The sequence below is a fragment of the Trichechus manatus genome, unplaced genomic scaffold (genome assembly GCF_000243295.1).
Source record: "Trichechus manatus latirostris isolate Lorelei unplaced genomic scaffold, TriManLat1.0 scaffold00016, whole genome shotgun sequence".
Taxonomy (NCBI): Eukaryota; Metazoa; Chordata; class Mammalia; order Sirenia; family Trichechidae; genus Trichechus; species Trichechus manatus.
The window spans coordinates 694849-710808 of record NW_004443952.1 but is presented as its reverse complement, the minus strand read 5'-3'; the positions used below and the strand labels follow the sequence as shown (position 1 = coordinate 710808).

Sequence of the window (15960 nt, the reverse complement as noted above, 5' to 3'; positions counted from 1 at the left end):
AGCTCCTAAAAATCAAATACTTATGCTCATCAAAAGACTTCACCAGAAGAGTCAAAAGACAACCTACAGACTGGGAAAAAAATTTTGGCTACGACAAATCCGATCAGCATCTAATCTCTAAAATCTACAAGATACTGCAAAACCTGAACAACAAAAAGACAAATAACCCAATTAAAAAACGGGCAAAGGATATGAACAGGCACTTCGCCAAAGAAGATATTCAGGCGGCTAACAGACACATGAAGAAATGCTCATGATCATTAGTCATTAGAGAAATGCAGATCAAAATTACAATGAGATATCATTTTACCCCAACAAGGCTAGCAATAATCCAAAAAACACAAAGTAATAAATGCTGGAGAGGTTGTGGAGAGTCTAGAACACTTCTACACTGTTGGTAGGAATGTAAAATGGTACAACCACTTTGGAAATCGATTTGGTACTTCCTTAAAAAGCTAGAAAAAGAAGTACCATACAATCCAACTATCCCGCTCCTTGGAATATATCCTAGAGAAATAAGAGCTATCACACGAATAGATATATGCACACCCATGTTCACTGATGCACTGTTCACAAGAGCAAAAAGATGGAAACAACCTAGGTGCCCATCAACGGACCAATGGATAAACAAATTATGGTATATCCACACAATGGAATACTATGCAATGATAAAGAAAAACGATGAAGCTGTGAAACATCTTTTAACATGGAGGAAGCTGGAACTCATTATGCTGAGTGAATTCAGTCAGTCACAGAAGGACAAATATTGTATAAGACCACTATTATAAGAATTCAAGAAAAGGTTTAAACACAGAAGAAAACATTCTTTGATGGTTACAAGGTGGGGAAGGAGGGTGAGGGTTATTTACTAACTAGATAGTACATAAGAATTATCTTAGGTGAAGGGAAGGACAGCACACACTACAGGGGAAGTCGGCACAACTGGACTAAACCAAAGCTAAGAAGTTTTCTGAATATAATCTAACACTTCAAGGGACAGAGTAGCAGGGGTAAGGGTCTGGAGATCATGCTTTCAGGAGACATCTAGGTCAATTAGCATAACAAAGTTTATTAAGAAAATGTTCTGCATCCTACTTTGGTGAGTGGTGTCTGGGCTCTTAAAAGCTTGCAAGTGGCCGTCTAAGATGCATCAATTGGTCCCAACCACCTGGAGTAAAGGAGAATGAAGAACACCAAAGACACAAGGAAAGTATTAGCCCAAGAGACAGAAAGGGCCACATAAACCAGAGACTTCATCAGCCTGAGACCAGAAAAACTAGATGGTGCCCGGCTACCACCAATGACCACCCTGACAGGGAACACAACAGAGAGTCCTGGATGGAGCAGGAGAAAGGTGGGGTGCACAGCTCAAATTCTAGTAAGAAGACCAGACTTAATGGTCTGACCGAAACTGGAGGAACCCCGGAAAACATGGCCCTTGGATTCTCTATCAGCCCAGAACTAAAACAGTTTCCGAGGCCAACTCTTCAGACAGGGATTGGACTGGACTGTGGGACATAAAGTGATACTCGTGAGGAGTGTGCCTCTTAGCTCAAGTAGATACAAGAGACTAAACGGGCAGCTTCTGTCCGGAGGTGAGATGGGAAGGCAGAAAGGGTTAGGAGCTGGTTGAATGGACATGGGGAATCAGGGGTGGAAAGGAGGAGTGTGCTGTCACAGTATGGGGACAGCAATTAGAGTCACATAACAATGTACGTATAAATTTTTGTATGGGAAAAAATTAAGAAAAAAGAAAGGAAAAACCTTGGGAAAAAAACCATAGGAAGGTGGTTAAATTTCAGTGTATTTGTAAGATGGAATAAGATGCTATGGCATAATGGCAATTGGAAAAAACAGGAAACAAAACTGTTTTATTACAGTCTAGGTGTATGTGTGTGCACATGCTCACATACACAAATACAGAAGGAAATATTCCAAAATGTTAATTAACTGTGCCTGTTTTAAAGTGATGGGATTAGTGGTAATTTCTCTATTTTCCAAGAGTTAGGTAATATAGTGGGTTAATTAAATACTGGAGAAAAATGATAAATTTTCAAAATACAAAATACACTTGCTAGGTTTTTTTCCCCTTTCTTTGGGTTACAGGCTCCTAAACAGCAAGTCCCACTGCTGCTCAGAAAATGCTGTGGACAACAGAAGCCATTTCTAGTTTGTTTCTGCCATGTTTATAATCAAACCCTCGCATCAAAGGCAAACTGTACACACTCCTAGGAACAGTAGGCTCCCCTCTTTACTATCCCGCCCTCACCCCTCCCTAACTCGCTCTCCTCTCTCAGCTCAAGATTATTGTGGGCACATCATCTTTCCCATGCAGATCTTCCCATTCCATTCTGGGGGAAAATGGGAAACTGTTTTACAAAGCAAAAGACTATTCACAGGGAACATGAAATTGAAGTGCAATCTGACAGATGACTTGAATCTGAATTGGCTGGTATTAAGATCTTAGAGTGGGAAGAGGAAAAAGCCTCTGTTCTCCAAAGGACATAATAGGACATTTAACAGATTTATTTCAAAGGGCAAATGAACAAACAAAACTCGCCATTTAAGACTCAAATGAAGCGGTGAAGAAAGATCTGCTTATTAAAAGTGCCACCTTGGAGGAAGCAAACCAGAAGATTTGTTTCTCTGTACAAGCAGTCCCCGGGTTACGAACATCCAACGTACATCAGTAGTTACAAACCAACCTCTGTTAGATTAAAAATTCAAGGTATATACAATGGTTCGTAATAACAAACAGGTGCTACTTTGTGACACGCATCAAAACATTATTATTACTATTATTATTATTACTGTATTATTATGTTAAAGATGTTTTAATGTATCTGGAAGTGTTTCTTTAATGTTTCTTATGAACAGAAAGGTACGCTATATACTATATACTAAGACAAACAGTTGACTAACTGACGTTAGATACAAACCCTACCTAACTGCTCTGACTTACATGTAAGTTCAACTTAAAGACAGACTTAGAAATGGAACTCGTTCGTAATCCAGGGACTGCCTGTAAATGGACTGCAGATATTCCTGGTTTTCAAAATTATCTGGAACCCTGGAAGCTAGGATCAATAACATTCCCTCTATCAAAGAGAGCAGATGCCCAGAGTACAGCATAAATACGTTTGAGCTTTTCCCACTTTGAAGGTAGGAGGAGACAGCTGAAGGGCTGACAAATCTTTCCTAAGAAATGATGTGACAATGAATGTGAGATCTCCATTTATACAGAGCTCTAGGCTAAGTTCAAGACAATCCCAACCAAGAAGATTCCAGGAAGATTCAAGTACCAAAAGCCCTACTGCGCTTCACAGGGCAAGTAGTTCCAGTCTTCTGAAACAATGCTAACAATACATTCATGGAGCAAGGTTCTTCCTGGAGGGATTAGGTCAATTGAGGGGCTAAAGAGAGTGTGCTTTTTCTCATTGCCACAAGTTTAGGTTCTCCTACTATGTAACACGGATCAAGAACAGAAAAAAAATCAGAGACTACTTCACAAAGATTAGCGCTGACACCCAAAGTCATTAGGGTGATAGGCTTCCATTATCTTTCCCCAAGGTGGGACAGAGGAATGGGATGCCCACCCTCACTGATTATACAAGTCTAGTGAATCACAAGCTTTTTAGTGGCCATTGTAAAGAGGCCACGATTTAACCTTTCATGGCCTTTTCGGACTTTCAAATGCCACCTATAGAAAATTTCCATAGACGGGAAGCTGGACTTTTGGGTTGATGGGACACCAACTATTTATTCCCTGTCATGTCCTCTGTACATGGTAGCGTACAGGAGTTCCTGGGTATGCTTGTGAAGGAACTACACACATTTGGTCAAATGCAGAAGTCAAGATGCCATTAGCATGAGAAAAAGATGCACAAAATTCAGGTCATAAATGATTAATACAAAAAGTAAATGAAAAACATGCTTACTAATCTGTTTTTCAATGTTAATGAATTCATTAAGGCTGCATCTACACCACCCAAATTATTTGGCTGATTTGGCAACTCTCCAAATCCCTGGAGACCACACCACCACCCAGATGTGCCATCTACAGCACAGATCCCAAGCCTGGACTTGAGGTTAGAAACATCATATATATCGAATTTGTCCATGTTGGCATGACCACTAACCTGAGGAAGGCAGTGGACAGACCTGTTGGCCGAATAACTAAAAAAATCCCATGGCCATCGATTCGATTCCGACTCATCGTGACCTTATACAACAGAGTAGAACTGCCCCATAGAGTTTCCAAGAAGAGCCTGGTGGATTCGAACTGCCGACCTTTTGGTTAGCAGATGTAGCTCTTAACCACTACACCACCAGGGTTTCCGCTGGCCTAACAGGACCCTCATAACCCCATCCACAGCAAAGGGGATTTCAACAAGAAAGAGTCCTAGGGCAGATGCAGTCTTGAGAAATGTTTCTGGTTATTTTTTTTTTAATTAGCATATAACAAGAATGCTTCTTCTTACCTCTGTTTGTTCTACTGACTCAAGTCTGTCACTTCCCTGGAAGCCCATGCAGGAAAGATCAAAAATGGTTTTCTTCAGGTGCTGGTTGTCTGTATACAGTTCCTTCACTAGCTGTATAAGGTCACTGACCTAGGAAAGAAAAGCACAGAGGACTGGCTACCCAGCAGCCAACTTCAGTGTCCCAGGACCATGCCCCTATATGCAGACAATCCTTCTGAGTTAGACTCTTCAGCATCACAGTTATGGAGCATCAAGCTGCCTGATTCTAGATCTCAAGCCACTCTTGGTATGGCAAAAAGAGCACTAGTTTTAACATTTAGCATGCCTATATTCTAATACCAGAGCCACCACTTCAAGATAGAGAGATCCTGAGCAAGATGCCTAATCTAAGCCTCAGTTTCCTCACCTGTAAATTGGGTTACTATGAGAATTCAATAGGAATATGAATCACAGTCACAATGCACCAGAGTCCTTGGGACAGTCTAACTGCTCAATCAATGGGAGCTAGTGCTATCTTTGTCTTGCCCTCCCCCCAAGCAGAGTTAATCTCTCCTTTCCTGCTACCTCTCTATACTTTATACATCCCTCCACCTATTACAGCAACCCTCACACTCCATCTAGCAATGGCTTGTTTACATGTCTGTCTCTTCTACAAGAATTAAAATATCCCGTGACAGAAATGGAATCAGTCACACTGGTATGATAATTTTATGATAAATCACCTAGTCTCCTCTGAGGTCACACTTCCTATTATCAATGGCTCTTAAAACCTTGAAACACTAGAAACCACGATAATCAACAGACTGTAAAACCTTTCTGGTTTTAAAAAAAGAGATTTATTGATCAAACCTGGGGTTTTATTCATTCAATAATTATCTATTAACTCCAACTATCAGTGCCCACTTCTTGCAAATCAGAAATAATTATAACACAATCACTAACTTTAACATGTTCACGGCCTACTGAGGGGTACAGAAGAGTAATCAGACAGTTACACATCAGTATGAAAAGGACATAAGGAGTCTGGGTGGCACAATGATTAAGCACTCACTTGCTAACCGAAAAGCTGGTGGTTCAAACCCACCCAGCGGCTCCACAGGAGAAAGACCTGGTGATCTGCTCCCAAAAAGATTACAGTCTGGAAAACGCTACGGGGCAGTTCTACTCTGTCATGTGGGGTCGCTATGAGTCGGAATCGACTTGATGGCACCCGACAACAACAACATGAGAAGGACAGCATTGTCATTAGGTACAAGAAGAAAGGTGAACGACCTGAGGGAAAGATGACTAACTCTACATGGCGGTTTAGGGAGCGTTTCCTAGAGATGAACAAGCCTGGACTGGGTTCTCAAGCCAGAGGAGGAATGTATGAGACCTGTAGGAGTACCCTCCGGGAACGTAAACAGAAGGAGAAAAGACAAGGCAAGGAGAAAGAAGAAAGGGAGGAAAGGACTTTTAGCATCTTATACGTTTGACTGGGAACCTAAGAGACAACAAATAACCAATGAAGTGCTAAAAGTTAATAGGTCAATACCTTTTTCTTAAGTTCTTCTTGAGAAAAATGCTCCACTTGTAGCCGATTGTGCTCTTCAAGGCAAATACTCAAATAAGATGTCTGATCACTATAAAATGAAAATGTTTCTTCTGCCCAAAAAAAAAAAGGGGGGGTTGGGGGGGAAGAGAATCAGAAATAGATCGTTCCAGGGCCAATGCCAGTGCAATCCATTTAAAGCAAGTTGAATTGGGTTGGGGAGAGAGTTACAGAAGAAGATAAATACACATAGGGAGTTTAAAGCACCACCTTTGGAGCAAAAGTAATTTTCCTTCTTTCTCTACAGGTTATCTCAATATATGGTTTCATCTTGGGCTGTAGGCTTTCACTGTGGCCAATTCTGAATTATAATTTGCATATCAAGTGTTGTGCCTGGAGACCATTCTGAGTGGCATGAGGAAATGGTGATTTCAGTTTAAATGAGGGAGTAAATCTGTTTAGGTGAGAATACAGGAAAATTAGATGTGACCCTCAAGGGTAGAACTCAAGGGAAATAAAAGAGCCTGATGTATTTTTTACTGGCCCCAGCGCCCACATGGGGAGCAAGCACACCAAGTGCAAAAACTGCCTGCTAGATCTAAGATGAGAGGATCTTTGGTCACCTACATAAGGGTCTGCTTCCTCTGCAGCAAAATTCACATTCCAATAAGGAACGAAGAAGCAGAAGAGAGGGAGGACATTTACTGAGAAAGGCATGTCCACAAACATTACCTCATTTTACAAGTGTGGATAAGAAATGATAGACCTGATACGCCATGCAGTGTCCTGGAAAGAGCTAGACTTCAAAGAAAGACACTCTAGTTCATATCTTGGTGATTTACTGTGGGACCATAGGCAAATTAATCCCCAATCTCTGGGCCTCTGTTTCCTCCTCTGTAAGATGGAGTTTTACCTACTCTATCTAACATAAGGGTAAGAGATGAGAGGTTAAGTGCCTACCACTGTGCCTTGCACACAATACAGGTAGGTGCTCAAGAAATGTCAAACCTATCACTGTTATAACTAATATTTATTCTGTGTGCCAGGCACCAGGCTAGGGATCCAGAAAGGAATAAGACACTAACCCAGACTTTAAGGGGTTCATGTTCTAGCAAGGGAGAGAGCCAAATATCACTGTGATGAATACTGCAATGCAAGTACCACTGACCCTCATCTTGTAGCCCTCCCGAAATAAATTTACTCGTGGTCATGACAATGCTAAACACAGTATTTCAACATGAAACAGCAATCTCACTCCTACACGTCTCTGCAGTCCTTGCTCTCTGCAGTGGGTGCTGTGATAGGCACAGCCCAGATGCTTTGGGCAATGAGGACTATTCACCAGAGAAAGGGGATTCGAGGCTACCTAGAGTTAGGAGTATCGATGCAGGAAACAGTACAGGCAGCAAGACAGCAATCCTGCAACAGACCTTCTGCAGAATAAATAGAATTTACTGGGCCTTTCTACTATGAAGGCCAAAGCCAGATGGAAACATACTGGGAGAGCCAACATTAAAACAGTCACCACAAAAAGGGTCCCAAGATAAAATCTTGCAGGTGCCTCACCTTCTAATGAAGCTTTACAGCTCTCTTAAAGTTCAGCCAAGGCCTTCCAAGTGGCAAATCCCAAAGGGAAATATATACAAGAGAGTATATATACCTTCCCGCCTCCGAATTTCATTGATCTGCTCCTCCAAGGTCTTCTGCAAATTCTGATAGGAGAGCACATCCTGCTCCAGTTGCTTCCGCAGGGCAAAAATGTTGTTTAACTCAGCCTGCAGGTTGTTGATACTTGGTAAAACAAGACACCAGAAATTTTAAAATAGATCTATTTGTGCTTTAAGATGCGAAGCCTAGCAAGTCTTCCTTTGATTTCAATGTCATTTTTTTTTCTGTTTATAAAAGTAAATATGTATTTACTGAAGAAAACTGAAAATATAAACATATAAAGAAAACAAATTCATCATAACTCCACTATCAATTACCACGTGGTAGACTCTATTTCCTCCCAATCTTTTTCCCAGTGACTATTTTTACAAGGTTGAAATAGTACTCAAAAACCAAATCAAACCCACTGCCATCAAGTTATTCCAACTCATAGTGACTCTATAGGACAGAGAGGAACCGTCTCATAGGGTTTCCAAGGCTGTAATCTTTACAGAAGCAGACTGCTACATCCTTCTCCCACAGAGCAGCTGGTGGGTTCAAACAGCCGACCTTTTGGTTAGCAGCTGAGTGCTTAACCACTGTGCCACCAGGGCTCCTTGAAACTACTAGATATACAATATTGAATTCTGCACTTCTCACTTAAATATTTCTCTACGTGTTTAGAAATTCTTTGCAAATATCATCGTTAATGACTATAAAATATTAAATCTGGTGGATGTCCCATCATTTACTTTAACTCGTCTCTTAAAGGACCTCTAAGGCATTTCTAAGTTTTTGCTAAAGATGTAACTAGGTGGAAATAATTTAATTTTCCAGAACACCTCTCTGGAATACTGCTTTCAGAAGGCTTAGGCATAGAAAGGGAGAGGGCTCTCCAGGGCCTCGTGTTACCTAGAACCCAGACTTAAGAAGAGAGGGAGACAGGGAAGCCTTTTGTTGTATTACTCCTAAAAAAGGTAGCATTGGGGGTGAGGATGTAGGGCAGAAAGGAAGAGGAAGAAGAGTGAGTCAACAACAGGAGGGAAAGAAGGACCAATTTAAGGGCCAGTAGACGCTACGGTGATGAGTTCAAAAACCAACGAAACCCATTGTTATCGAGTCGATTCCAACTCATAGTGACCCTACAGGACAGAGAAGAACTGTCCATAGGGTCTTCAAGGCTGTAGTTTTTACAGAAGCAGACCACCACATGTTTCTCCCCTGGAGCAGCTGGTGGGTTCGAACCACCGACCTTTCAGTTAGTAGCTGAGCACTTAACCACTGCACCACCAGGGCTGCCCTATCGTGATGGGATAGCCACTCGCAAATGCATGATATGAATGGATTTTTACTTTGGGAGAGGGGTACTCAAAGTGTTGTCAAGTTTCACATCTGGGTCATTGTGATACAGTGCTAAGCTATACAGACAGCTTGCATGGAACCAAAGCCCAGAACCCAGACGAGCCCATAAAAATGCACACCTCCCAGACATATGCATTAATCTTGAGAAGCACTGTCCAACAGAACTTTCTCAGGTGATGAAAATGTTCTGTATCTGTGCTAATGCAGTAGCCACTAGCCACATGTGGCTACTGAACATTTGAAATATGGCTAGCTCACCAAGAAACTGGATGTCTAAGTTTATTAAGTTTTAATTAAACTTAATTTTAATAGTCACATGTGGCTAGTGGCCACTGTATTAGACAATCCACGTCTATGAGGAAGGCTTTTGACTTCTACTGATATGCAACTGGCAGGGATCTGAACCAATTAAACCCAGTTCTCAGAGGAACAAAGAGGCCCAGCTAACATCTGAGTAACACAAACAATGTTTCATTGTACATCTCTGTGCCTAAAGCCTTGTCTGACATTCAGGTTATTTTCCTAAGAAGGATTCCCAGCAGTGCAATTACTGGTCAAAGGGTACAATCATTTTTAAGACTTCTGAAACACATTAACAGATGAGAAAGCTTCCTTTATAGACACTGAAAAATATATCACTCTCTGTCCAGTGCCTAACCTATAGTTTTCTAGGAGTCCATCAACACCTTGAACTAACCTGTAAAAATTTATGAATATGTGAATTTTTCTGGGGAGAGGGTCCACAGGCTTTCATCAGATTTTCAAAAGGGGTCTACATGCATGCTGTGACGTGGATAAACCTTGAAAATATTATGTTGAGTGAAATAAGTAGACACAAAAGGACAAGTGTTGTATGATTCCACCTACATGAAATATCTACATTAGGCAAATGCGTAGAGACAAAGGTTTATCAGTGGCTACCAGGTACTGGAAGGGCAGAGGGAATGGGAGCCATTGCTGAAGGGGTATGAGTTTCTGTTTGGAATGATGTAAAACTTTTGAAAATGGATACTGGTGATAGAAGCGCAACATGACAAATGTAATTAATGTCACTGAACTGTACGCTTACAAATGGTTAAAACTGCAAGTTTCTGTTATATATATTTTACCATAATAAAATCTTTTAAAATGGGTGGGGGTCCACAGCCTCAAAACGATTAAGAACTATTGCTTTCAACATGTGTGCCTCAGACAAAAGCTCCACTTCTCCTTCAGACATTCCTTTCAGCTCCATCCACCGAACTGCACACATAAATCAACATATTTTGGAAGGAAAATAAACCATTATGTCTAATCTTCTGTGCTCGCTGCTTTGGGGACGGTTCACTGTGAAGCAGTCCTCATGCAAGGAAAGAGGCCCCACTAGAAACTTGTACCTAGCTCCATTTCAAGACTATCATAATGATCAATTTGTAAGGCTGATGGAAAACCTTACAGTGTGTCACACACAGCACTCGCTTGGATGCGGTCGTGCTCCAGAGACATTTAACCAGGGAAAAAAAGGAGATTGTTTTAGCAAAGCTCCTGCAATTAGGGCTGGGGAAAGCTAACTGCTTCACTCCCTCTTCCATTCTCTGACAGGGTGAAAAGTACACAGCTGCTGTTCCTGTGTCTGTCATTTATGTTTCCCCAATGCTGAAATCTTTTCAAGGTGTGAGGTGCTGGTGGAACAAAGGTGCTTCAATCAGAAAGAAATGAAAGCCCTGCACATTCTTCTTTCTGGGGAGGTGGGCAGGGGCAGAAATGAGGGGCTAGAATCAAGCTCAAATTGGCAGCTACCACTAACTAGCAACATGATCTCAGACAAGTCAGTTAAACTGCCTGAGTCCTGATGTCGTCATCTGTATAAAACAGGGATAATAATACCTTTCCTTCGAAATTTTTTTGTGGATTAAATGAGATATTACATGGAAAAGGACTTAGCATAGTGTCTAACACAGACAAGATGGTCAATAAACATTATTATTTCCTTCCTTCTACATGTCCCTAATAACTCCCATACAAAAGATGATATTTATGGGACAAAATTTCTGGTTCTCCTGAGTTACAGCAGTGGTTCTCATTTGGAAATGATTTTGTCCCCCTAGGGGACGTTTGGCAGTGTCTGGAGACATTTCTGGTTGTCACAGCTGAAGGGGTGAGGGGGGTGTGGTACTGGCACTGAGTGTGGTTAGAGGCCAGGAATGCTGCTAAACATCCTACCGTGTACAGGACAGCCCCTCGCAACAAAAACTTGTCCAGCACAAAATGCCAATAATGCTGAGGCTGAGAAACTCCACATTACAGGGGAGTGTAAGGTGTACTAGTCCTCAAGATAAGTGATATATTAGTGAGGGTCTAGGCTTGGGAGCCAGGGAACTCTGAGCTCTGATAATTACTAACTGTAGATCCTTGGGTAATACACTTAACATCTCAGAGAGCAGATTTCCACTTCTGTAATATGGAGATAAAGTTACTGACTTCTAAGTGCTAGTGTGAAGAACAAATGGTAAAGGAGAAAGGATCCAGCATACAGTTGCCTGCAATTAGTTTCCTTCCTCCCTGTCCTTCCTTTCCAATTCTAGTTACAAGTCCAGCACATGTCTCTAGAGTCATCTACCTTTACTGCTAGTTTCCAATGAGTGAGCAATGCTGGACTCACAAACGGGGCTCCATCTGCCTTAACCCACAATTATGTGATCTGCATATGCCCGGGTCTGAAGATTAAAAAACCCCTGACATGCTGAGTTTATGCATACTGAGATATTGCTGGATACGTAAGCTTTTCATGTCATGTTGTTGCTATTTTTAACAACTGTTACCATTTACTACTGAGTGTTTACTATGTGCTGGACAGTGTTAGGAATTTAACTATCTCGTCTCTTATTTCAAATCAACCCTGTAGGGTAGGCAGGTAGCTAGGTAGGTAGGCCAACCTCGACTTTACAGGCACATAAACTGAGACTCAGGGTGACAAATAACTTACCCAAGAGCTCAGAGCTGGTGAGTGAGCGGCAGAGCTGGGGTGTAGACCCAGGTCTGTCTCATTCTACATGTTATTGTGACTCTGAAGACAAACCAGAAATCTCCTGAGTATCTTTGTTGGTCACAGCTCTGACCCACCTCTGCCTTAACTCACGTTTCTATTCATTAAGAGCGAGCCTGTGAAACACAGAGCCAGCCATGATGTGGAGGGGGCTTGAGGGCAACGATATCCACCCACAGGGCCTGTCAGTACACAGAATCTAATCTGGCTCCCACCCCAAGAAGCTACACAATTAAACTCAATTTGCTCATTCCCTTTGAGTTTCCCAGTGTTACTGAGCCCCTCCTCCAAGTGAAACCGACTAGCAGCTGAGGCTTCTTGAAAACGCTGGCATGCAGCGAGTCACATTAACTCTGAGAATTTCATCAGGATGTTTTCATTTTCTCTAAATTCATTTCAGATTTTAAAATCTGAAAATTAGCTCATAATTTAGAAGACTAGTGTTGGGAGGGCATTCATCCACTGAACATTTCCTGAGTGCCTACTCCATACCAGGCCCTGTGACAGGCACCGGGATATGGAGACAAGTAAGACACGGTCTCTGCCCTTAAGGAGCTCACGGTCGAGATGAGGAGGCAGACCAGTAGAGACAACTACACAGAGGGATGTAGTTCTGTCTGAGGGGTTAGGCTGAGCCTCCTGACAAGGATAATAATCACACTGAATTCTGAAGGACTAGAGGAGCCATGGTGGCTCAGTGGTTAAGAGCTCCATTGCCAAACAAAAGGTTGGCAGTTTGAATCCACCAGTTGCTCCTTGGAAACCCAATGGGGCAGTTCCACCCTGTCCTATAGGGTTGCTACGAGTTGGAATTGACTGGACGGCAACAGGTTTGCTTTTTTTTGATTACTGGGAGACAAAGCAGGGGCAATGGGTAGGAAGGGGGGTAGGCAGAGGCAGGAGAGTGCACAGCCTAGGGAACAATGAATAGTTAATCACAGCTAGAGAGAAAGGCATAAGGAGAGGAACGGCAAAAGATAATTTTTTTAAATTTTTTATTACAGAAAGTTTTAGACACTTACAAAAGAAAACAAACTAGTGTAATGAGCCCTTCCCCCATCTACTCATGCCCCAAACCCCACAACCAGGGCATCATGGCCAATCTTGTTCTGCTGATATCCCCACCCACTTCCTCTGCTTCGTACAGTCTTGAAGCAAATCCTACACATCATATCTTTTCAATTGTAACCATCCGAGTGTGTAAAGAGATGATTTCTTAATGTAAGAAGTCACTGAGTCCAACCCTCCGTTTACAGATGGACAAACAAAGGCCAGAGGGCAAGAAGTTTGGACACTGAGCTACAGTATGGGAGAGAACAGGCTAAAGCAAGACCACTTAGCCTCACTGGCACCAAATCATGTGTCAGCAATTCTGTAAATACTCAAATTACTTCAAAATATTGGCCAAGTAAGGCAGAAACTTGTTTGGATTCTGAGGCTCTGTCACTCACCTCCTGTATGTCCTTGGACAAGTCACTTAACCTCTCTTAGCTTTCATGGCCTTATGTAAAATAGGGGTAACAGCATTACTTACCTCACAGAACTGCTGTAAAAATTATATGTAATAATACACATGAAAGCACTTTTCAAATGTATAACAAAGTGCTATAAAAATTTAAGTAATTATTATTGATATTTTTACTCTAAGTTTTACAAACTATTCTTGAAACTTTTCTGCAGATTTGAGATTATTTCAAAATAAAAAGAAAAAAATGTTAAAAATAAAGTTAACGTGGACAGCAATACCTGGCACAGTTCCTGACATGTACTAGGTGCTCTCTAAATGCTGGCAGGAGATATTCGGTCAGTGGAGCAATGGAGCTGCAAAGAGCCTTTGTATTTCACATTGCCTTACACTATCTCCTAGAGTCAAGATACCATCCAGGACAGGGGTTCTTACCATGAATAAAATTCAGGGGATGCATGAAGTGAACAGGGAAAAAAATGTCAAATCTTTATTTCTATCAAGAAATAGGTCTATCTGATTTTTAAATAAGGCAATCAACATCCAAGTTCTTTATAAGCTTCCTAAGCAAACTGGTAGAACTTTGCTGCCTCAAGAAACTACCAGCATTTTTCAAGATATGAGTGTGTACGTTATGTCCGCACACCCATGTGCATGACGTCCAAACAGAAACACTTACCTGTTTGAGTCCTGAAGAGATTTCACCAGACGGGAATAGATGTCCTGCTCTTTCTTTAAGACCTGAATCAGCTCTTCATAGTCTGATTGTTTCTTTTCCTGGGAATGACAGTGGGCATCTGACATTAAGGGAAGAATTTTAAAAGAGTACATCCTTATATTATGCAATATATGTGGATAATTCTGGTTTTGAAACCTAAACTGAGGTGAGCCTCTGTGCCAGGCTCCGATCAGGTCACAGTCAGAGAGCACCACCTTCAGGAGGAGTGGCGAATGACTGTCCATCTCTTACCCAAGAATGAAGCCAAGAGCTGAGCTTTTAACACTAACCAGCTGTTATTAAAGAATCATCATAGTCATCCAGTTTGTCCATCATGAAACTACCATCCTCAGAGATGCTGTTCATAGTTTTCACAACACTATAGGGAATGCCTTTACACACTCACTCTTGCTCCAAAGAACTGATATTCACAAACTGAAACCTGACAAGTGCTGGGGACAAAGGATTTACAAGAAAGAAGCAGAGCGAGTAGCACTTTGAAGGCACCCAGAACAGAGTGGTGGTAAAGAGAGGTGAGTTGGATCTCTGCCATTCACTAGCTGTATGACCTCCGTAGGTAGTAGATAAAAGTTAAATGTGTATATTACAAGGACAAGGGATCCTTGGAGAAATGACTGATTCTAGGAATAGGGCAAAGAAAATAAGGGGTAACACAAGATATGTCTATAGCATTTTGTTGTGCCAGAAAATAAGAAAATGCTCAAATAACGACAGAGTGTTATCAAAAGGACACAGAAGCCAGCTTCAAGAGACTCCTACTAGTCAAATCTAGAACAAAATACATAATGATAGTACTAGATTATAACTGAATAAAACAGAAAGTCATGTATCCATAATGATATGAATAAATAACTGAACGAACAAATGGAAGAGCAGGTTTTTGCTTACAGTAGAATGCCAACTAATAAAGGTACAAGGAATGATGGGATTATAAAAGTCACCATTTGCCAGCCATCATAGTAATAAATAATTTGGCCAAGAAACATCAATGAATGCTAAAACTAGTGGGTGAAAGTTTGAAGAAAACCAGGATATTCACATAGATTCAAAATACTTTCCCACAAAATACTTATTAATTACAAACGAAAAAAACAGTAACCGTACCGTCGAGGCACCCGGCATACACCACCTTCATAAAGTTATCAAAGTTTACGACCAGCAATGGGACAAATAAAAATTGTATACCATCGGATACGATGCAATGAGATGAGCACAGCAACACTACTGTGATATTCCTGCCAAAGATGCATAGCCCAAAACTTATCACAAAGAAATATCACACAGGCCCAAACTGAAGGACAGTCTACACAATAACTGGCCTGGAGACTTCAAAAATATCAAGGTCATGAAAGACAAAGACAGATTCAGACTAAAGAAATAAGACTATTAAATGCAATGTGTGATCCTGGACTAGAACCTTTTGCTCTAAAGGGACTTATTGGGACAACTAATGAAACGTGAATGGGTGTGATGATTAGATGGAGTGATGCATCTGTGCTAATTCGCTGCTTGTGATGGCTGTGCTGAGGTTATGCAGGAAAATGCCCTTGTTTGTAGAAAATACACACTCAAGTATTCAGAGATGACAGGGCTTTATGTTGGTAACTTACTCTCAGATGGCTCAATACAAACAAAGTCCTTTAAACTATTCTTGAAACTTTTCTGCAAATTTGAAATTATTTCCAAATAAGAAGAAAAAAATGTTAAAAA

At 41.3% G+C, this 15960-nt stretch overlaps 1 protein-coding gene across 7 annotated transcripts in view; it reads right to left on the bottom strand.

The window, feature by feature from the left end:
• The window catches only part of CDK5RAP2 (CDK5 regulatory subunit associated protein 2), a 233404-nt gene that overhangs the window by 92597 nt on the left and 124847 nt on the right, over window positions 1–15960 (bottom strand). For all 7 annotated transcript variants that reach the window (XM_023727350.1, XM_023727354.1, XM_023727352.1 and 4 more), the window contains 4 exons: window positions 14191–14288; window positions 7673–7803; window positions 6016–6125; window positions 4482–4610 (listed from right to left, as the gene is read on the bottom strand). In XM_023727350.1, the coding sequence (XP_023583118.1) occupies window positions 4482–4610; window positions 6016–6125; window positions 7673–7803; window positions 14191–14288 (468 nt within the window). The remainder of the gene's footprint in view (window positions 1–4481; window positions 4611–6015; window positions 6126–7672; window positions 7804–14190; window positions 14289–15960) is intronic.